Below are 21,736 nucleotides of genomic sequence, written 5' to 3'. Positions count from 1 at the left end.
CCGAGGTTCCTGGAATACTCTGCTAGGATTGGTAGACATGTACTGATGGAGGAGGATATGGATTGGGCGCCGTCATGTAACAGGCACTGGGCGGAGCACAGCATCACGAAGCCGTTCCGACGGACCTTTTGGCACCGCCTATGGGATAGCTAGAGGCCGAGGAGGGTATCGTACTTCTTATGGCTGGTGGCACATGGAGGCTTGGCGGTGGGAAGTTGGCTTGCCCAAATGTAGAAGGGAGGTTGTAAGGGCTGCACACAACAGCCTCTGGAAACCCCCAAGCATTGCCTTTAGTCATGTGAGGAGGCGCAGCTTGTGTGGAGAGGAGCATGCCACATCCTTCGCCGTATAGCACCCAACCTAGGATATATTTTATGGGGAGCTTTCTGTTGGTAGGCAATGAGCCAGGGCCGGCACCTTCTGTATGAGGCCGGGATGCAGGACACGATATTCATGATCGAGGCAGGGTCATGCACAGTGGTCGGTCCAGAGGCTCTACCCATCCGCCAAGTATTGGAGCCCACAGCAGACCGCTTGGAGATATGGGTGATCATAGGGAGTCTTACTGGATGGCATATCTGGAAGGCGCGGTGTCAGGAGACTTTTGGCGGAGAGAGACTTTCAACAGAGGCGACCTTAGCAAAGCTCTGGACCTCCATCATCCATTCCCTCCGCGGCCGTTGGGATCAAGTGCAGGGCGAGTTCAAGGCTCGTCAAGAACGCCGTAGTCATTTCTTGCAAACCTGGGGTGGCTAGGATCTGTTTTTTTTTATGCAGGCAAGCAGCCCCAGATGGCGATACACCCCCCTCCCCCCCCCTACATGGCTTCTTGCCCCCATCCCCTCCAGACCGCCTTGAGAGGCTTGTACTCATGATGTATTTGTGACATTGCATCAGCTCCAGCTAGTCTGTTGAGCATGGGCACTCCGTTGTAATCAGTTTTTTTGAGTAATATAATCAGCCACATTTTATTTGCAAAAAAAAAAAGATATCTCAAGATTGCTTTAGGCTTGGAAGGCCCTTCAGCATGTGTTGATGTGATAGCTCATAAAGAGAATCATACCAATGTCCTAAGCAAAAATACAAGAGACGCTCCTTGTCTATAGGCTCCTGTACAGTGGCTAAAGCCTGGATGAAATGGAACTCAAAGCCCTCGGCTATCAGCTCAAAAAGAAACTGAGTCATGTGGTATAGATGAGTAGGTTGTGCCTCACTAGGAGTAATCATTAAACGAGTTTGAGAGTCAAGGACCCGACTATGGTTGCTGTGAAGAAGACTACTCGTTCCAACCAACAAAGTTGCTAGAAGGGAGCATACTATAGATCATCTAGTGTAGCATAATCCGGGGCCCCGGTCAATGGCAAAATTGGCACGAGTGTGAGCCTGAATCTTGACCAAAGAGTTATTCCCAATTAGGACTCTCCCGGCTACAGGGGCTCGGGAGATGAAAATGTCCTCTATGGGGGTCATATGATGAGTACCTTCACTGTCCACAATCCAAGGAGCAATTGAAGTACTCGGTTGTGACGATAGGCCTTTGCAATCACCTCGTCAGGAAGCAACTTGCAAATGTGGAATATGATGTGGGCCTCTACAAACCAATCAGACAAGCCCTCTAGCATTGAGAATGTTGCCGACTGTGATGGCTGATGGTGGCAATGTGAGTTTGACCTCTCCACTGCCCTTGAGATTGGTTACCACCACCTTGCCTCCCCTACTGGGGGTTGCCTAATTGAGGAGTGGGTTCTAGGACTTGGGTTTTGGCAGCTCATCAAAATGGCCAATCTTTTGAGAATGTTGACAATACTGTTTTTTCTTCAATACATTCTACCACCCAGGTTTGGGAGATGATTGGGTGTTTCCTTGGGTCTCACTAGATTGATTTTGAGTTCAAGTGGAATTTTGAGTTTTCTTACTCTTCCCTTGCTGCCCCTTGGGAGAAGAAGCTGTGAGAGTGTGCAACAAAAGGATCGCATGAGCACAAAGAGGAAGAAAGAGAGACAACAGGAAGAAGAAGGAAGACATCTGCACTGATTGAAGATGAATGCTGAATACAACATTGTGGGTTGACCAGTCCCTGCATGCTCAAGGCATCAATGAGGGCGGCAGATCAGGCTAAGAATGATGATGACAGCAGCAATATTAGAGACCTACTGTCCATGTGGCCAAAAATGCTGTCTGACCTGCAATAAGTGCAGTTGACAGCAATAAGAAAAACGAAAATGCTGATGTGGCTGCCTAAGCAAAATCACAGCATCCTGGAGCATGGGGGGACCACTGCCAAGTAGGACTAACTGTCACTTGACTGGTAGACACAAGAAGTATGCACTAAAATGTGCACAACCTGAAAAACACACACTAAACTGTCAGAGCTCCTATGTCTCCATCAGATTCTGACAGGAGCTCACAACCAGGAGATGACAAACTAACAAACCCTAAAATAGGCAAAGCTAACACCCCCTCTCAGATCCTAGGAGGGTCTGAAGACCGAACAATCTCATGTAATGAAGCATGGGAGCCTTGGGGAAAGGCTTCATGAAGAGATTGGCTGTGTTGTCCTCTAGGATAGTAGGCCACCGATAACTCCAAATCCATAATGTGCTCTCAAACATAACAGTACTGAACCTTGATGTGCTTCATGTTAGCATGAAACATAGGGTTCTTAGCCAGAGCGAGGGCACTCGAGTTTTCCATATGTAGTTGAGTATGTCTTGTCTGGGGAAAGCCAATCTTTGCCAACTTATGATGGAGCCACACTGTCTGCATAGGAGTCGAACAAAGGGTGCGGTGCTCACCATAGTAGGCTGCTTCTTATTGCTTCACAAGTGACGAGATAGCTTCCAATCCAAGGAAAAAAGTAAAACCTATAGTGGACTATCTCGAATCCACATCACCTACCCAATCAGAGTCACTCCATCCTAAAAGAGTGGCCCCCTCTCCATACATGATCATGTAGGATTGAGTCCCCTGTAGGTAGGGCAAAACGAGCAAAGCGGCTCTCCAATGAGCTTGAGTAGGAGTCTTCACGAAAGAAGATAGCAAAGCCATCACAAAAGATATGTTCAAGTATGAATCAACCATATCAAAGCGCCAACAAGGCATCTGCAATGGGTAGATCTAAAAGGGGATCACTTGCTGCCAATAGATTGGACTCGAGGTCCATGGGGTAAGAAATAGGCCGACACTCAACCATACCAAACTCTATAAGTAACTTGGAGATGTACCTATACTAGAAAACAAAAATGCCCTAAGGCATCTAATAGATCTCCAAACCAAGAAAAAAGTGAAGGATCTGAAGATCCATCGTGGTGAACTCTTGTCGCAATATATCCGGATTTCGATTAACCTCGTGTAAGTCACTCCTTGTGATAATGAGATCATCAACATACAAGATTACCAATAAACACTTGTCACATACAACCTTGTAATAGGGATTGGAATCATGATCCAAATGATGGAAGCCACTCTGTCAGAAGAAGCAACCCATCCATTGGTACCAAGCTTGAGGAGCTTGCTTTAGGCCATAGAGGGCCTTCCACAACTTGTAAACATGGTCCCTCTTCCCTTGCACAAGAAAACTAAGAGGCTGAGAGATATACATTTCCTCCTCCAAGACACCATTTAGCAAGGCCGACTTCATGTCCATTCGATAAACCGGTCAATGGGGGTGAGCAACTAAAGCCAAGATAGCTCGAATAGTGGACATTCAAGCTATATGTGCAAAGGTCTCAAAGTAATTCAAATTAATCCAAACTGACCCTCTGAGAGAGTCCCTTGGCAACAAGCCGAGCCTTATGCCTGTCCAAGGTTCCATCTGTAAGATACTTGGTCTTATAGACCCACTTGACACCAATCACCTTCTACCTCTTTAGACGAGGAACCACCTCTCAAGTTTGGTTCCTCTTGATAGAATCGAGCTTAGCCTGCATAGCATTGCGCCAAACCTCCTACACGAGCCTCATCAATTGTAGTAGATGCTTGTTCCTGAAGAATCTATGACATAAGGACATAGTTCATGTAGAGTGAACTATCTCATTGGGCTCGAATCCGGGCTGATCTGTGTGGGCCAACATGTGTCTTGAGGAACTCAAGAATCCCTAAATCTTGCATCTGATACCACCTTGGAATGATGATCAGCATGCTATGAAGAAAAAAGAGTCCTTTGGTACGTGTGAAGTACCTGTCTGTGGAAGGGACACCCCCTCACTAAGGGAAGATAAATCACCCTTATCCGATGAAGAAGGCTCCCCTCAAACGGCTCAATTTTCCTAGAAAAAACCTGAGGAGATGGGAAAAGGATAGAAACACTTGATGACAAGGTAGAAGAGGAAGGGGCCGTCAAGGCTTGAAGGGAAGAAGGAAAGGGAGAAGAGGAAGAAGGGGGATAGTCGCAAATAGAGGAGGGGCCGTCAAGGGTTGAAGGGAAGAAGGAGAGGGAGGAGAGGAAGAAGGGGATAGTCGCAAATAGAAGAGGGCCGCTAATGGGTAACTTGGAAGGAAGGGGAGGGGCTGATAATGGGCTGATGGTGGATCAAGGTGGGGTGGGGGGTGGTGGCGTGATTGGGTGTTAGTTGATGACGAAGAACCACCTACAACAAAAGAACCATCAATCGGATCTTCGGAGGCCGCGGCCTCATCGAAGTTCACATCCTTGCTCACCTCAATCTTGAGTCTTTGGGTCTTAGAGTCCATAGCTCTTCATGGTTGTACCATAGCCCACAAAGATAAGCTTCTTCAACTTGGCGTCGAGTTTACTCCCTCTTTTCTTCTTGTCCACACAGACATATGCCTTGCACCTAAAGATACGAAAGTGGGATATAGAAGCCTTTTTCCCAAGGAAAACTTGGTAGGGAGTTATATCCTGCAATGACGAAGTAGGGGACCTGTTGCGAATATATACCACGGTAATCACTACCTCACCCCGTAAGGAATGGGGAAGACTCCTATGCTCCAACATTGATACGGGCCATTTCGAGCATGGTCTAATCGGCACGTTCCACTACATCATTTTGTGATGGTTTGTTCGGATTGGAGTACTCCACTCAAATACTGTGATCACTACAAAACTGAGAAAATAGGTTAGAGCAAAACTTGTTGCTATGGTGTGCTCATACACCATGAACTTCGAAAGAGATTTGCATCTCCACAAACACCTTCCACTCACGGAAGTGGAAGTATGCCTCGCTCTTGTACTCCAAGTAGGGCCACACGTAACGACTAAAGTCATCAACAATCAACATGAGGTACTTGGCCTTGCCAAGGAAGGCCGTGGGGGCCCATAGGTCCACAAAGGTCGGTGTGAACCAACTCAAGCGGTGTCAAAGCCCTTTAAGTAGCAACCTATGGATGAGGTTGGTGATGTTGCTTGCCCCTTAAGCAACTAGGGCAAAGACTGTGGATGGGAGGAAAATCTGGAAGTCTCTCCACTATCTTCTTCCAAGAAGCCCGTCAAATAGCATCAAGGTCTGAATTCCCATAACGAGCAGGCCAAAGTAGTCCAAGCTTGTAGAAACATTGTGCAACAAGGGATGTAGCTGTTTAAAGTCCACCCTCTTGTGTACTTGTCTAAAGAGTAGCTCCTGTAGATGCATCCTCCACGGTGACTACATCGTGGGTGAAGATAACTCGAGTACCTAGCTATGTAAGACCATAAACAAACAAAAGGTTAAAGCCCAAATCTAGTACATATAGGACTTCGGCTAAAGAAATATGTTGATCTGGTAATAGGGGAATGGTCCCCACTCCTTGCACGGGGACAAAAGAGTTGTCACCAATGGTGAGGGATCCCCCTCTAGATCTCATGTCTTGAAGCCAATCTTGGTGGTAAGTCATGTGGGAAGAGGCTCCACTATCCACGAGCCAAGGCTTCTCCTTAGAAGAAGAAGTAAGTGTTGTGTCTCTCACCCTTGAACAAGTGTATGAAGATAAACTCAATGGTAGCAGGTGTAGCCTTTGAATCATTGGATCTCTCCTTGGGCTTCAAATGGGGGTACTTATGCCAATAGCTATCCTCTTGATGAGTGCCCTTACCACAATGGAGGCACTTAGGCTTCTTCTTGGAGTCCTTGGAATCATCCTTATTATCCCCCTATTGCTTAGCCTCGGGCTTCCCTTTCTTCCTCCCTCCCACCAAACCTATTGTAAAAGCCTTCTGGAGCCGGATCCATTGGTACCTATATTTGTGAGCTGCTTATCATGCTCCAAGACTAGCGGGGCAAGGTCCTCCCAAAGAAGTGTATTTTGGGTTCGCGAAGTCAGAAGACTAGTGTAGAATACATCAAACTTTGGAGATAATCAACGCTAAGCATTCGAAGCTTCTTCTCAAGGAATACGCGGTGGGCAAACATCTTTTGATGGTAAAGAGACACTAGCTTCTTCCATACATCCACAACAATCTTCAATCTGTGAACATGCACTAGGACAGAATTTTTCAAACTCATAAGAAGAAAAGATCTAGCTCGTGGCTCGAGTCAATCCCATAAGGTAGTATGATCCATTGTTGATCCCACAACGAGATCCTCCATAGGACATGGTATGGGATGGGAATCAAACTCCCAAAGGTCAAAGGTGTCAAGAATACACTCCACCTTATATGACCACTATGAATACTGGAAACCATCCGAGCGGTCCTTGGGTAGAGAAGGAAGTACAGGCACGTGCACTAAGGGTGCCATAGGAGGCATCTTAAGACCATGCTGATGGGTCTTGTGGGAAACATGATGGGAGGGCGGAGGAGAAGGTTGCCGTACAAACGGACTTGGTGACCTTTGTTCTTCTTGGTTGTTGTGAGAACTAGTGCGATAGTCTCTCCCCCTTTCAAAGGAATGATGAGAGACCTCGTCCTTTGAATCATCAAAGCCTCCAAATTGGTGATAAGACATCTTCTATGACCTGCAAAACACCCAGAAAACATGTGTTTGCTGTAAATAGCCCCTCACACAGTAAAATCAGCTATAGGTTCACGAGAGAAATGATGTAGATGATCCACTGGAGGAGAAAAGCCATCACTTGCACACAATGATGATGGGGATTGTCAAGTGCAACCTAGAAATGGCTGCATTTTCAGCAAAATTCTAATGTTGAGTGTCGCCTACTGATGGAGAGTGTCACCTGCTGATGGAGAATGTAGCATGTAGCAAATCGTTGATGCAGAAGGCTGCGTCAGCAGTCTAGGTATGACACCTTAACCCTAGTCAACTCTATGTCCTCTTGTTTGGCAATGATACCATGTGAGAGTGCACAACAGAAGGACACGAACATAGAGAGAAAGAAAGAGAGAGATAGCAGGAAGAAGAAGGAAGAAATCTGTACTGACTGAAGATGAATGCTGAATACAATAGTGTGGACTGATCAGTCCTGGCATGTAGCCTGACACATCAGTGAGGGCACCAGATCAGGCCGAGAATGATGATGGCAGCAGCAGCACCGGAGACGGAGGAGTATGCTCGAGATAGAGTATGTGAATCAACAACCTGAGGAAGATGAATAAATCTGCACCAGCCAGCCAGCTATAAATACTTGAATACTGCCAAAACTGGCCGACCTGCTGTCCACGTGGCCAAAAATGCTGTCCAACCTGCAATAAGTGCAGTCAGCAGCAATAAGCAAAATGAAAAATGATGATGTGGCTGCTTGAGCAAAATCGTAACATCGTGGACCATGGGGGCACCACTGCCAGGTAGTACTAATTGTCACCTACTATCAGACACAAGAAATGTGTACTAAAATGTGCACAAACTGAAAAACATACGCTAAACTGTCAAAGTTCCTATGTCTCCCTTAGACTCTGACAGCAGCTCATGTTAGATATGCTCAATGCCCCACCCTCATAAGGTGCCACCAATGATCCATGGTGCTCAAAGTTGTAAGGCCCCCATTATGAGGAGAAGCCAAATGTGAGCCCGAACATTAGTTGAGTCTTGACTTGTATATTCGATGAGGTTTATGTGACCTATGGAGATAAATGCAAAATTATCCGTTGAGGACACATCAACACTAGCAGACATTGGGAGGTATAGGAGGATGATCGGCAGTCTGATCTACTTATGTAATACCAGACCAGATATCAGTTTTGCTGTTGGTGTTTTGAGCAGGTTCTCAAACAAACCTCATGAGAGACATTGGAAGACTGGGATGCGGGTGCTCAAATACTTGAAGGAAACTCTTGACTATGGTATCACATACAGTTCTGAAACTTCTCTTGTGGGGAATTATAACTCAGATTGGGCAGGAGACAGTGATTCCAAAAAGTCAGTTTCTGGTTATTTTTTCTCTTTGGGTTCAAGAATTGTCCCTTGGATTAGTAAGAAGCAGCCAAGAATGGCATTGTCTTCTACCGAAGCAGAGTACAAGGCAGCTTGTTTTGGTGCATGTAAAGCAGTATGGTTGAGAAGGATCCTATGGTATATGGGAGTGCAGGATAAAGAACCAACTGTGCTGAGATGTGACAATCAGAGTTGCATAGCCATTGCCAAAAATCCAATGTTTCATGCACGCACCAAATATATAGAGGTCCAGTATCACTATGTGCGTGATTTGATGGAGGATGGGATAGTGGAACTGGTCTATTGTCCAACAATAGCGGATGGAATAGTGGAACCGGTCTATGTGCGTAATTTGATGAAGGATGGGATAGTGGAACCGGTCTATTGTCCAACGATAGTGGATGGGATAGTGGAACCGGTCTATGTGCGTGATTTGATGGAGGATGGGATAGTGGAACCGGTCTATTGTCGGTCTATTGTCCAACAAAGGAGAATGGAGCGGATATCTTCACCAAAGCACTTATGAAGGATCTGCTTCAAGTTCATCTTCAAAGACTCGGCATTAGGCCGAGGAGATAGTTCACCTATGGGTGGACATTAAGGGGGGGTGTTAGATATGCTCAATGCCCCACCCTTATAAGGTGCCACCAATGATCCATGGTGCTCAAAGTTGTAAGGCCCCCATTATGAGGAGAAGCCAAATGTGAGCTCGGACATTGGTTGAGTCTCGACTTGTATATCAGATGAGGTCTATGTAACCAGATGGCAAAAAGGCAACCATTGTGGGTCTAATCTTTGGATTGAACTGAGTAGTTAAGCTGGTAGCAACTCGAAGCACATTGCATCGGGGGTCCAAGGGCAGCGTCCCCGGCCCAACGGTAAAGGGAATAATTCTTGGAATATTTCCTAGCCAACTAGTGGAGGCTCATATGGTAGGTCGCGCCACCCTAACCGCCTTCGCAGGCTATAAAAGCTAAGCCTCTTCACAGCCATCGATCATCTATCTTTCACCCAGTCAGAGTTGTTTCAGCTAGCCCTAAGCTCTTCACCTATTTTCTGTCTAGATCGCCATCTAAGCTCCACTATGGAAACGCACAGGTGGACAGAGCCATCTCTGTATCAGTTGTTTGGAGCTAAATAAATTTTCTAATTCTCCTCTTATCTGTTGTGTACTCTCTATCTCTCTCTGTCTCAGATTCTGTTCACTGCGCCATGTAATTTTTACAGCTCACAACCAAGAGATGACACATTGACAAACCCTAAAATAGGCAAGCTAATAGAAGCAACAAGAGCCTTTTCTACAGGAGATGCCCGATGAAACTAATCAAACAATTGAGCATAATGCAATAGCTGACACTCAAATTCATAATCTTTAGGTCACCCCTAATAGTGATTTTGAAGTTTTGTAGCTCATGATCCAAGTTTATGCGACGAGTCCTATCCCAAGCCACATAGTAGTTAGTCAAGTGTTCCCAATGCTTGGATGCTAAGTCAAAGTGCTGAAGTTGAGAATGAAACTTAACCAATAATCTTGCATAAGCTCAACAATAGCGGAGGTGTTCCTAGCCTTCCATGAGGGACCTCGTATGGATTAAGTGCGGAATTAGGTTGGGGTTCCGACCCCTATAAAATATCCCATAGGTTCTATGAGTCAAAGATATGTCTCATCAAATTAAACCAAGTAGTATAGTTAGACCCATTAAAACAAGTCTTATCATTAAATGCATGCTTGGCTAATGAGAACAAAGAACCATGAGGTGTCTAAGAAGATGGGTATGGATAGTGTGTGTAAGGTGGTGGAGATGGAGGTAAAGAAACAGGAGGAGGTAGGTATGTAGAAATAGATTGTAGGTGTCCAATGAGTGCCGATTGATGCAGAGGCTTTGGAACATGAATGTATTCATAAAGTGCTCGTGAAGATAGAGGCACTAGGATATGTAAGCCCTATCCAAATGTTGGTTGGGACACTACAAAATGAGCACGTGTTCCACCACATACAATCATAGAAGCAAACTAAGGTACTAAATACTCCACACTTGAAGCTAGCCCTATAAGGGAATAGCTTGAATGTGTGTGTGTGTGTGTGGAAGGACGAGTCTCCATCATTGATACACAACCCAAAGAGGTCATGAAGGTTGTGCCTAAGTGTGAGGAACCCCCCGGTGTGGTATGTGCAATGTAATGAGGTGCACTCAATTGAGGCTAAAAGGCATGTGCAGCAGAAGATGAGGGAGGAATAGGTGGGAGATTAAATGGATTGGTAATTGGTGTAGTAGTGAAAAATGAGCTAGGTTCCTTTTGTTCATTAAATACAAATGATGATTCACCCAAATCAAATTGACCATGAGATGTAAAAGCAGAAGGAAAAAATGTAGGAAGAGCATTCACCAATGAATCTTGCAACTTTGCTTATCTTTTCTTGAGTTCAAATGGAGAAATCTATCTTTTTTAGGGCTTATGAACCAGTACTTTTTTTTTTTTTTGCAAGTAAAATGTGGCTAATTATATTACTCTAAAGGCTGAATACAACAAAGTGCACATGCTCAACAGACTAGCCTGATACAAATCACAAATCCATCATGTATACAAGCCTCTCAAGGCGATTTCGAGGGGATGGGGCAAAAAGCCATGGAGGGGGGGTGTATTTCCATATGTGGCTGTCCACTTGCATCATGAAGAACAGGTCATGGTCGCCCCAAGTGTGCAGAAAGTGAAGACGACGGAGTTTCTGACGAGCTCGAGACTCGCCCTGTACTTGGTCTCACCGGTCGCGGAGGGAGTGGATGATGGAGGTCCAAAGCTCTGCCAAAGTCGCATATACTGAAAGGCACTCCTTGTCAAAAACCACTTGATAGCATGCCTTCCAAATATGCCATCTTGTAAGACTTCCTATGATCTCTCATATCTTTGAGCGCTCTGCTATGGGCTCCAATACTTGGCGGATGGATAAAGCCTCCAAGCCAATCACTGCACAAGACCCAGCCTCAATGAGAAAAATGGTGTCCTGCATCCCGACCTCATACAAAAGGTGATGGCCCTAGCTAACTGCCTACCAACAAAAAGCCCCCCACAAAATACATCCAAGGCCGGGTGCCACACGGTAGAGAATATGGCAGACTCCTCTCCGCATGAGCTGTTCCGCCTCGCAAGACCAAAGGCAGTGCTCTGGAATTTCCAAATGCTACTGTGGGCAATGCTTACAACCTCCATCCTGCTGCATCTGGGCCAACCAACTCCCACAGGGGGCACCACCCACTCTACGTGCCACCTGTAAGAGGATACCTACCGATGAGAATCTAGCAGCCCACATCTCCCCAGGCTCCACTCGCTCTTGGATTGGTGGATCTAGCCACTCCTGAGGGATCACTAAGTCAATCTCCCTCCTCAACTCAACATCTCGCTAACACCCTGCCCGTTGCAACACCTCTTGATCTGCCATCTTGTACACCTCCTTCCACGTCCTGATAGTACGAGTAGGGTTAGAGCCTCCCAGCCAGCCCATTGGATGTGGGATCACTCACCTATCTGTATCCCGTCCTAATCTCTAACCTAGGGGTTCCAGACCACTGGGTGGCGCCTCCTGGCATCCTGGGGATCTCTGAACTAGGGCCTTGCGAAGGTTTTGTCACACTCCAAATAAACTGCGGAGGAAGGAAGATCTGGGCAGTCGTGAAGATCCATCTGTAGGATGGCCTCCAGCCCTTGCCAAGCCTCAGTCTGTACTCTTGGAGACCCTCCTGCAAAAGGACCTTCCAGGTCGGCTCGCCTGGTGTGAGACCAGGGACCACTAGCTTGCCCAAAAGAACCAAGCTCTGGAACTCCGTGTCAATGATCCCAAGCCCTCCCTCAAAACGATGCTGGATGATGGTCGCCCACGCCACCTTGGCGCGGGAGTCCCTGGAACTGTCAGAGCCAGCCCAGAGGAAATGCCGCACTAGGCGGCGAAGTTAAACCACACAAGACGAGAAGAAACACCAACAAGAGGCAATGTACCAAGCCGTCACTAGGAGGACCTGGTTGACCACCAGGGCTCAGCCCGCTAAAGAAAGGCAGACAGTGCTCCAATAGGTCAGCTTCCACCTCATAAAGTCGAGAACGAGAGGAAACTACTAGGTAGGAGTGATGTCGAGCCCACCTGGAACCCTAGATATCGGACGGTCTATCCCTTGCACACCCATCTAAACCCCAGGTGGACACCCCACTCCGTGCTGGAGTTCAGATCTATAAGAAAACCAACCGACTTTCAGTTGATTTTCCCTCCAGTTGCAGTGCAAAATACCTCCAGAGCTAGTCTCACTCTCTAGCATCAACTCATCATCGTCTACATAAAGAGCAGTATCACCTACATACTCTAACTCCAGCAACTCGGTCTCCTCCCTCACCAAAAGTTGTAGGCCACGTAGCCCACTCACTCATGAGTGGAGTAAATAGGACATTGCCTCCGCAAAGAGTAGGAACAAAGATGGGGCAAGAGGGCAGTCGTGCAAGACAGATCTCTCTAGCCGAAACTTCGCCCCCCTCTTGCCACCAATGAGAACCCTGCTAGTAGCTGATCTGTAAAGTGCCGAAACCCCGCATATCCATGCTTGGGGGAAACCTAGCCTCACCATGGTGCCCTCTAAGAAGTCCCAGTCAACCCTCTCATAGGCCTTCTTGAAGTCCAAGAGGAGTACTGCCAATCCCTGACCACTATGCTGAGCCCACTCGGTTGCCTCAAAAAAAGTGAAGACATTATCTAGGATACTCCTATCCTGGACAAAACCTATTTGGGTGTCATGAATGATGTCTGGAAGCACGAGGCGGAGTCGACTCCCGATCATCTTGGCCAGGGCCTTATAGGCCACTGGCAACAAGGTGATCGGTCTCCACTGAAATAGCTCCAACCAATCTCCCCCTTTGGGGAGGAGACTAACAAGACCTGGCGATAAACTCCCAAGCATCTATCCTAAGCCGAAAATCTCTTGAAAGGCCAGTAGTAGGGGGTCCTTCACCACCTCCTAGTAGGTAGTGAAGAAGGCCTTAGAAAGACCATCCTCTACCAGGTATTTCTGCCCATCCTGTGCATTGAAGGCCTCAACTAGCTCCTTCTCTGTGAAGGGGTCTAGGAGGGAGCGTCCCATCTCGTGACCAAGGGCGGAATGCAATCCCAGACCTGTTGTCTACATTGTTGTACTCTGACTGAGGCTGCCTCCTACTGAAGAAGTTGTTTGTAGAAGTCAGTGGCAATCTCCAACACCTCATTTGGGCTAGAGCAAATCCTCCCGTATTGATCAGAGCCTACAAATTTGGTCTCCTGAGGTGCAAGACTGATGCACCTGAAAAAATTCCTTACACAATCTGTCCCCCTTCCGCTCCAAAAAGCTACTGAGGTACGGAAGGAGAACTCAGAGCGCCTGTCCTCAAGGCCGGCGAGGGTTGCCCGTGCGTGCACCTCTTGCATGTGGAGAATGGGATCCCTTGGTGCCTCCTAGAGTACTCTCTGTGTTGGCAACTAGGTCTCGTGGGAATGCTCTCTCCTCCTCCCAACTCTACTGCTTGGCCTATCCAAAAGAGGGCATGTCCAAAAGAGCTCTGCCCAGCGGCCTGTATCCCCAAGAGAAGTCCAACGACCTCTCCCTCCTATGGAAAGCTAGGTCCCACCAAGCATCACATGCTCTTATTGTGAGGAGGAAGACCTCATGTGCCTCTTGCTCCTCCCCTGCCATACCCTGGTAATCTTTGCCTCTGCCCTACTGGTCCTCTAAGGCCTCCAGGTTTTTGAAGTCTCCTCAAACAATCCAAGAGTCCACCTTTGAAAGTGCTGCTGCGATCTCCACCCAGAACCTGCTACATGCCCTAACCTGAGTAGGAGCATAAACATTGAGGACTCCAAGGCACGAGTCCCCTATATCCAATCTGATCCATAGGACCCTCCTTGCCACAATCGTCTCGTGGTCTTGTACACAGGCGGTGAGGCTCAGGCTAATAGAGGTGCATACACCTCCACTCTTGCTGTGGGCACCGATGGAGTACTCCCAGTAGGTGTGTGAGCTGCTTGGAAGTACCTTCCCTACTCGATGGGCCTGGGAGGGGGTGAACTTGTACTCTTGAAGAAGTAAGATGTCGATCCGTCTGGAAAGAGCAGGCTGTAGCTCCTACCAAACAATCAATTTCCTAGACCCACGTGCCCCACTGTAGTGGAGGCTATTCACATTCCAGGATGCTAGGTGTAAACTCATGGGGAAACATGTGATTGGACGAACAAGCATCTATTTGATGTGGAAGTTGCTGATGAAGAGGAAGAGCTGTGGGACATGCGAATGCGCTTACCTGTAGGCTTGGAGGGTGAACTCCATTCCCCCATGGTGGCTCTGCGGTGGACCATGGGGGTGATAGATGCTCCAGGCGGTACCACCAGGGCGTCTATCAGCCAAGCTGAGAGGCATGGCTCTGTACATTGGTAGAAGCAGGCAGCCTGCGCAAGGGGCCACTCGATCGTATCCATCAATGAACTCCACTCTGGAGGGGCTCAAAAAATAATGCTCAGATGTGGGACCTTGGCTCTAGCCCACCAGTTAATGTCCATCATGCACCTTGGCCACAGCTGGGAAAAAAGTGCTAGTTCTTCTTCCATTCACAGGGAGATGTGGTCTGCAAACTGGCGCCTGACCTCCTCTATGTGTGTCATTGTCTAGTCTCTTGAATGAGAGGTCTGAGAGAAGAAAGCATAGTTTGGTCCATCCGGTGGTGCTAGTAAATGGATCTTGCCGCTCCTTGACTTGTGGACCACAAAGATCCCCACCTCTAGAGATAGTGGAAACTCTCTGCGCTCCACAACTCTCAAATAAGACCACGGATCACTGCAGAAAAACTCTTGGGGGAGCAATTGTGCCTATCGAGGGAAGGTGTGATGGGTGGTCGGCGGACTAGATGAGTTGGTGGCTATGTGGGGAGAAGGGAGGGGAGGAAGGGACACATGTATTGGGTGAAGATCGGGGGGGCCGATCGGTGGGGGAGGTGGGGAAGAGGACAAGTAAGGGATGGTGGGGTGATCGGACGTATGAGGCAGGTGTGAGGGGGGGCAAGTGGCCTTGGAAGGGGGAGGCATTGGGATAGGGTTGGGGGGAATCCATGAGGGGGGAGAGGGAGGCGGGGCATGGGGGCTGGGGAATCTCGAGTTGGGGGGGCTGAGATGCCTCAGTGGGTGGGGGGGTGGAGACTTGTAATCTTGTTGAGTGGGACGAACCGGGGGGGGTTTGTGGGGTATTCTGCCATCGCCCGCCCTCTTGCTCTCTACTGCCGTGGTTGTTTCTAAGGGGCTAGTTAAGGCCCCCCTTGCCATCTCCCTCTCTGTTGTCGCTAGACCCATGTGAAACCATCAGCATCCACTTGTGGTTCTACCGGCTGAGCCACCTTGGCTTCGAAACATGTGCAATCTATTGCTTGATGCCCAAAGTCATGGCATCGCAAGCACTGGCCAGGCTACCCTCTCACAATAACGTGCTGCCTAAAAGAGTGTCTGCCTCTCTCAACCTCAAGAAACTTGGTTATATTCTTTGTATCTTTTACAGCCACCCGTACCTTCGGGACTCCTGCGGATGTCACTATATCCGCGAAGGAGGGAGGAAGAACTGTGCCAAAAAGCTGTCCAAAGTCCACTAACTAACAATACTCTACTACCAATCCCGGGAATAGAAGGGTGACTGGGTGTCTAGGAAACCTGTTGTGTAGCACGAACCATGTAAATGACCCCCTTCATGGAGGCATAAGGTGAGCTATCCACTAGCTCGTGGGCTGCATCCATGAAGGTGAGTTGAACCATGAAGATCCCCAATGCATAGCATGGAGTGAAGCCAATTCCGAAGCTAGGCCTTGGATGGAGTGTGTCGTACGACCTGTCCGTAGATTGTTGTTTCTTTCAGTTCTAGTTCTGTGGCACAGAGGGAAAGGAGTTGTTCTTCAGAGAGGACGATGCGCAAGGTGTTTGATTGGGGTGGACTCGCAGAATGCTTCGGCGTCTGACCAAAGGTTTCCATTGCGTGTCATTGTTGGGAGCTACCAATCTAGCTGTTGTGATACCAGGGGGAAGGGGGCAACAGACGGAGGGAGCAACGAATGCCAATGGTATGAACATGTAGCATAGGATGGAGGCAGTGGAGTAGGTCGACTAGGGAGGTCTTTTGTGCGTGAGGTAGAGGGCGGAACCACCACAGCAGGTCTATGGTCAAGGGGAGATTGTCTCTTCCTATGCCCTACAAGGGTTTCTAGGACATAGCAGACAGGCATGCTCTTATGAACCAGTAATTGGTTTGAAGAGATCCTTCATCATGAGCATCACCTATATCTTGTGGAAAAGAGGAAGTAAATTCAAAAGATTGAGAAGTGTTGTTTTGTGTTCTTGACAAAGGAGAGAATGAAAGTGGAGATGTGTATGGAAGAGATGAAAAAGGTAGATATGGAGATGAAGGTGGTAGAGAGATGAAAGATTTGTACCCCACGCCAGTTTCCATGTTAGGATGGCCGATCCTCTATGGATCTTGCTGTCCTTCCTGCAAAATCATCAGAGCAGTGTATCAAATCTAAAGGGAAAAACTCAGATTTACCTTCAGAGCTCAATGCATAAAGATAAGATCATACTCGGCTCCTATAATCTTGTAAGGTCGAGGGACTCCATGGTAGCCCAATGACTCTCCAGCTATGTCGGATCTTTGCAGAGCAAGATTTGTGACCCACTTTGGTTTGAATCTCAATGTGCTAAGCTTGGGAGCATCATGATGTGGCGAAGATGTGTTCGAAGTCATCTTCCCTTTTGTGGTTTTGGCTTTCATGAGGAGCTTTCAAATCAAGGCTAAGGTTTCTTTGAGAATTCTTAGCTCTAATGCCATATTATGAAATACCCTAACGTAGAAACACAAACAAAAGTGTATGACAAACCATAGACTTAACATAGAACACAATCAGGATAACTCTGAGACAATGAATACACTGAATGAAGAAGTGAATGAATACTGAATATACAATGCTCATGCAACAAACAAACCATGCAGGGAATGAATACTGAACCTCGAACTCTCATGTCTCAAGGACCAAGGTAGAGATAATGAGCTAGAGAGTGTGTCGTACTCCAAATAGATCTTGAAATGCAGCAAGGTAGCCTCCAAGATGTTGGATCGTAGCAAATGCAGCAAAAGATGTGCTGTTGGACAAGCAAAAGAGAGAAAATCGGCAAACACAGCAAAAGATGTGCTGGCGGATCAATGTCAGGAACCAATGTCAGATAGGCAAAAGAGAGAAAACCGGCAAACACAGCCCTTGGTGATGACATGGCAAGCCAATGGCAGCAAAACACAGGTTTGATGACATGGGCAAGCTAATGGAAGTAAAAATGTAGGTATGATGATGTGGCAGTCCATACAAGAGTAGCGGATCATAAACATAGCAATTCAGTAGGTCGCCAATTGTAGATGATGTGGCTGATTAGCAAACTCAGCAAAATCAATGTAGACTATGCGATGGAGGCTGGGAATAGGTGCCGAATGGATGTAGACTTTTCATGAAGGTGCCCTCGGCGAACAAGATGTGGGCAGCAAAGCTAGATCATGTGAAACTTGCAAAAACGAGATTAAGGCTGAATGGAGGGCAATAGTTTTATTCTATTCATCATAGTCCATAAGCTAGACTCTACCTATGGACCAATCTGACTTTAGCTAGCTTTGGGGCCTTCCAAACAATTCTTTTCAATCCATTTCTCATAACACAAATGGGCCTCCATTGCTTTAAAGTTTGAGGTGAGGAGTCTTTGGTAACAAACAAAGCACTGCAATTTTTCAATCTGAGGGCATGCAACCCAATCTCCAAAGTTGTGGACAAAGTCAGGCCAATGGGTTCTTAAGTGGGTCAACATATGTTGAGAATATTTCATTAGGCAAGCCATCCCAACCAGGGCTTTTCCTGTGGGGCAGATGGGACAACACCTCCTCCTCTGTAATATCTGCCTCCATAAAATCTACCCATTCAGGTTTCACCTGGTTACTCACCTTGCCCAAAACATAATTGCATGCAGCAAGAACCGTATCAATGAGAATTTCTTGTGGACCCAGCAAAGATTTAATAGTACTGAAGGCACATCTAGATTATAGAGTGAGGCTTAGTGTGATTAGAATATCCTGCATATCCAACAAGCAGACAATATTCTCCTGTGTGTATTTTTGGCAAAGACGAGCATAAAACTGATCGGGTTGGTAGTTGCTACCGTATATGGCATCCAAATGGGCCGAATCTCAAGGGGAGATGCCTAAGCCAGGCCTTGAAGGCATCCACTGGGGGATGAATCATTTCCAAGCCCAAAGGACAATTGTTTGAGAGAACAGGCTCTCTCTCCACCCCCATATTAAGCTTTGCCTAAAGGAAGGAATCAGTCTAGCAAACATGCATCCTATCCAATCTACCCCATGTTCTAGAATGTTGAAGGGAACAAAAGGTAAACCCAGGCTCGGAAGGATGGAGCCAAGACCACATAACTTGTTTCAAAAAGGCTGTCAAAGCATCCCATGTTTGGCATTCCAGACCATCCATCACAAAATGAGGCGAAGTTGCTTGCTCTGCATACTCACAGGTATTAAAGTCACCCATCACAAACCTGTAACAGGCCAAAGAGAGACATTGTATGTCCACCCAAAGCTGCCGACGATCCTGAGCTATATTGGGAGCATATACCCCCACTAGCCAAAGAGCCTCACCCTCATACATAATCTCCAAAATCATAAACCTGCCTTGAGCATCTTGTCAAATCAAACAAGGCTGTAGGGAAGAGCAAACAGGGAGCATGAACCCAGATCTACCAGGTGCATGACCACTCAAAAACACCGTAAAATCCTTATATTTTATGCGCATGTTGCTTGTTCTCAACTGCACATAAAATATCCCAATTTTCAGCAAAAATAGTCCTTCACATTCTATATAGTTTACTTCTGGATGAGACACCTTTAACATTCCATAAAGCTATCCTTTATCATACATGCTCACCATCCGGTAAGACGGATGCCTTACCCTCATTTGCATGGACATACTCACTCATCAGGCTATTAGCTTGAGCCAGCATACCTTTTTACATGTCCCCTTCTCCTGCAAAGGAGGGCAGTCACCCTACTGCAGGGATTCCAAAGTGCTCATGTTCATGGGATCCACCACTATCTTGCAGCTGCTGGTCAATGAAATCCATATCATTGCCACCTGCCTCTGCGCCTGCAGCCAATTATTCTCCAACACCCTCCTCTTGTGTATACTGTGCCTGCAGCAGATTCACTCCCCTGCCTGCTCCTGTTAAGGTTGATGTTTGACAGGCAGCACCTGTGACTGACTGACTGTGTCTGTCCGTTTGAAGAGCTGTGCCTGCCCACAGCCCATCTGTCCCATCATGCCTGACCTGTCTGTGGCACATCCTCCCTGTTAACAGTGTGATTGAGTGCCCAAATCTGCCCATGCCTGACAGCAGGTTTGCTGGACTCCAAATTTGCACAGGGTTTTCTGTATATTCTGCACGTGCTTGTTAGCAGATCTGAACAATTGGCTGTCCTCTGCAGGGTCATGACCGCCTGCAGAGTGATGGCTGCCTGCAGGGACACATGAGCTGGACTGATTTCAGGAAGGAGGATGTGCTGGTCTGCCCAGAGTGTCACACGGGACTGAGCGAGCAGAGATCATCCTATCTCCTCTCTCTCATCCCCCCTCTCTCTCTCTCTCTCTCTCTCTCTCTCTCTCTCTCTCTCTCATTGCCATTACACCTAGGATGTCTTCTTTGGAAAAGAGACCTATCCAAGTTTGAGAGGTGCTCGGTTCAATCCTCCACTTGGAAGCGCACTCTTGTCATTCTCTCTATCATAGCTTCAACACTGGTAAGGCTTTTTAGACTTTCTTTGTGAGTCCTCTAGTAAATATAGCAAACCACTCTCCCACTATGGAAGCAACTTCTATGGAGAATCTCCCCTAAGAACACTGAGTCCACTATTACAAAGTATTTCTAGTCTCTGATCTCAAATGGAAGAAAAGAGGATGCATCATCTTCTCTTCCATTGTGGTCAATGCTAGCTGGTGAAGGTCTTCCACAGCTCCTCACTTGGAAGAAGACCCCTAGCAAAGCTTCATCAGAAAGACTCTCCTCTGGCAATTTGGATCAATGATCCCAAACCACCTCTTGATATAGGCTGAATGATGATATCCCATGCTACCTTTGCCTTGCTTGGGCTCTCATCTCCTTCTAACCAAGTGAAATTCCTAATCATGCACTTTTCTTGGCCAATACATGGCCTAGAGAATAGGGTGTGATGTACCACATGGTTGCAATAGCAACTCAATTAGCAACAACCTCTCCTTGTTAGAGAAATTATTGCAATGATCCAATAAAGGAGGTCTTGCCTAAGCCTCAAAAGAAAGGGTGCTAGTTGCTCCTTGGATGTGATGTTGTCCCCACATGACATCCAAGATATCTCATGAAGTAAAATGCAGTCAGCTCTTCAAATTTTGCCAGTGATTAAGCCGATTATATCACATGAATTCTGTCATTAGACTGCCTTAATTTGTTCTTAAAGTCTGAAAATTGCTTACTTTTTAAAAAGCTGTCTATAACATGGCTTTGAGCCACTTATTCCTTATTTCCTGTACCTGGTATATTTATTTATAAAATAATCCATATGTAAGCCTTATACCACAAAAATGCTCTTATCAGGCAGTCTTGATTCATTCATTCCTCAACTCCAAATGCTAACTTACATTTGCATAGTTTTCTCAAGGCATCCAAGCGTCCAATTCATTGGCATGTTCTTCATGTTGCAGGCAGGTAGACCTTTTGTACACTTTTATGCATTCGGCAGACGTCATGGCAAGATGCTACAACGGGTAGATCCCACTGTTAATCTGTTTCTCAGTCTTTTAAAGGTAAGCTGCATCAATTGATAGGAGATTATGGTTGCAGGTCACAGAGTGGATCATGAATGAGAAATGGTCTGTTGGTGAATTATGGAGCCGATTACTTACATATGGAGAGGGGAGGTTGAGAGGGAGATGCAAACAAGGTCTATTTGAATGGATCTTACCTAGGGAGTAAAGCAGGATAATTCAACAATCTGAAGCCTTAGGTCTCATTTTTTGTACTTCATAGCTATGGAGGGTTGATGTCTCATAACAATATAATTGAATCTTTTGCATAAAGACATAAGACCAGAGAAATAAGAAAGGAAGAGATGATAGTTTTGTCGTTATTTAAGCTTTTCTTAAAAACCTTTTCTATACTATTAGATTGCCAAGCAAGAATGAACCATCATCCAAAAATCAATTAATATTTAAATATGTTTGAGCAAGTTTTTGTTTAAGTATAATGCCAAACATCTCAGCAAAGATTTATTCCATCATTGGTTGATGCCACATTTTTGACACCTTCAAGTAATGTGAAAAGATATGATGTTTTAGTCCACAACATTGAAATTTTTTAATGTCTC

At 46.6% G+C, this 21,736-nt stretch overlaps 1 protein-coding gene across 4 annotated transcripts in view; it reads left to right on the top strand.

Moving 5' to 3' along the window:
* The window catches only part of LOC148038240 (poly(ADP-ribose) glycohydrolase 1-like), a 165,747-nt gene extending 144,248 nt beyond the window's left edge, over positions 1 to 21,499 (top strand). For all 4 annotated transcript variants that reach the window (XM_087670260.1, XM_087670251.1, XM_087670235.1 and 1 more), the window contains 2 exons: positions 21,075 to 21,137; positions 21,214 to 21,499. In XM_087670260.1, the coding sequence (XP_087526386.1) occupies positions 21,075 to 21,137; positions 21,214 to 21,232 (82 nt within the window). In that variant the 3' untranslated portion in view covers positions 21,233 to 21,499. The remainder of the gene's footprint in view (positions 1 to 21,074; positions 21,138 to 21,213) is intronic.
* Positions 21,500 to 21,736: the final 237 nt, after the last annotated feature.

Source organism: Lygodium microphyllum, chromosome 3 (genome assembly GCF_053477565.2).
Source record: "Lygodium microphyllum isolate KBCC chromosome 3, Lygodium_microphyllum_v1.1.10, whole genome shotgun sequence".
Classification (NCBI taxonomy): domain Eukaryota; kingdom Viridiplantae; phylum Streptophyta; class Polypodiopsida; order Schizaeales; family Lygodiaceae; genus Lygodium; species Lygodium microphyllum.
Note: the sequence above shows the minus strand (reverse complement) of the source record. Positions and strands in the feature narration are given on the sequence as shown.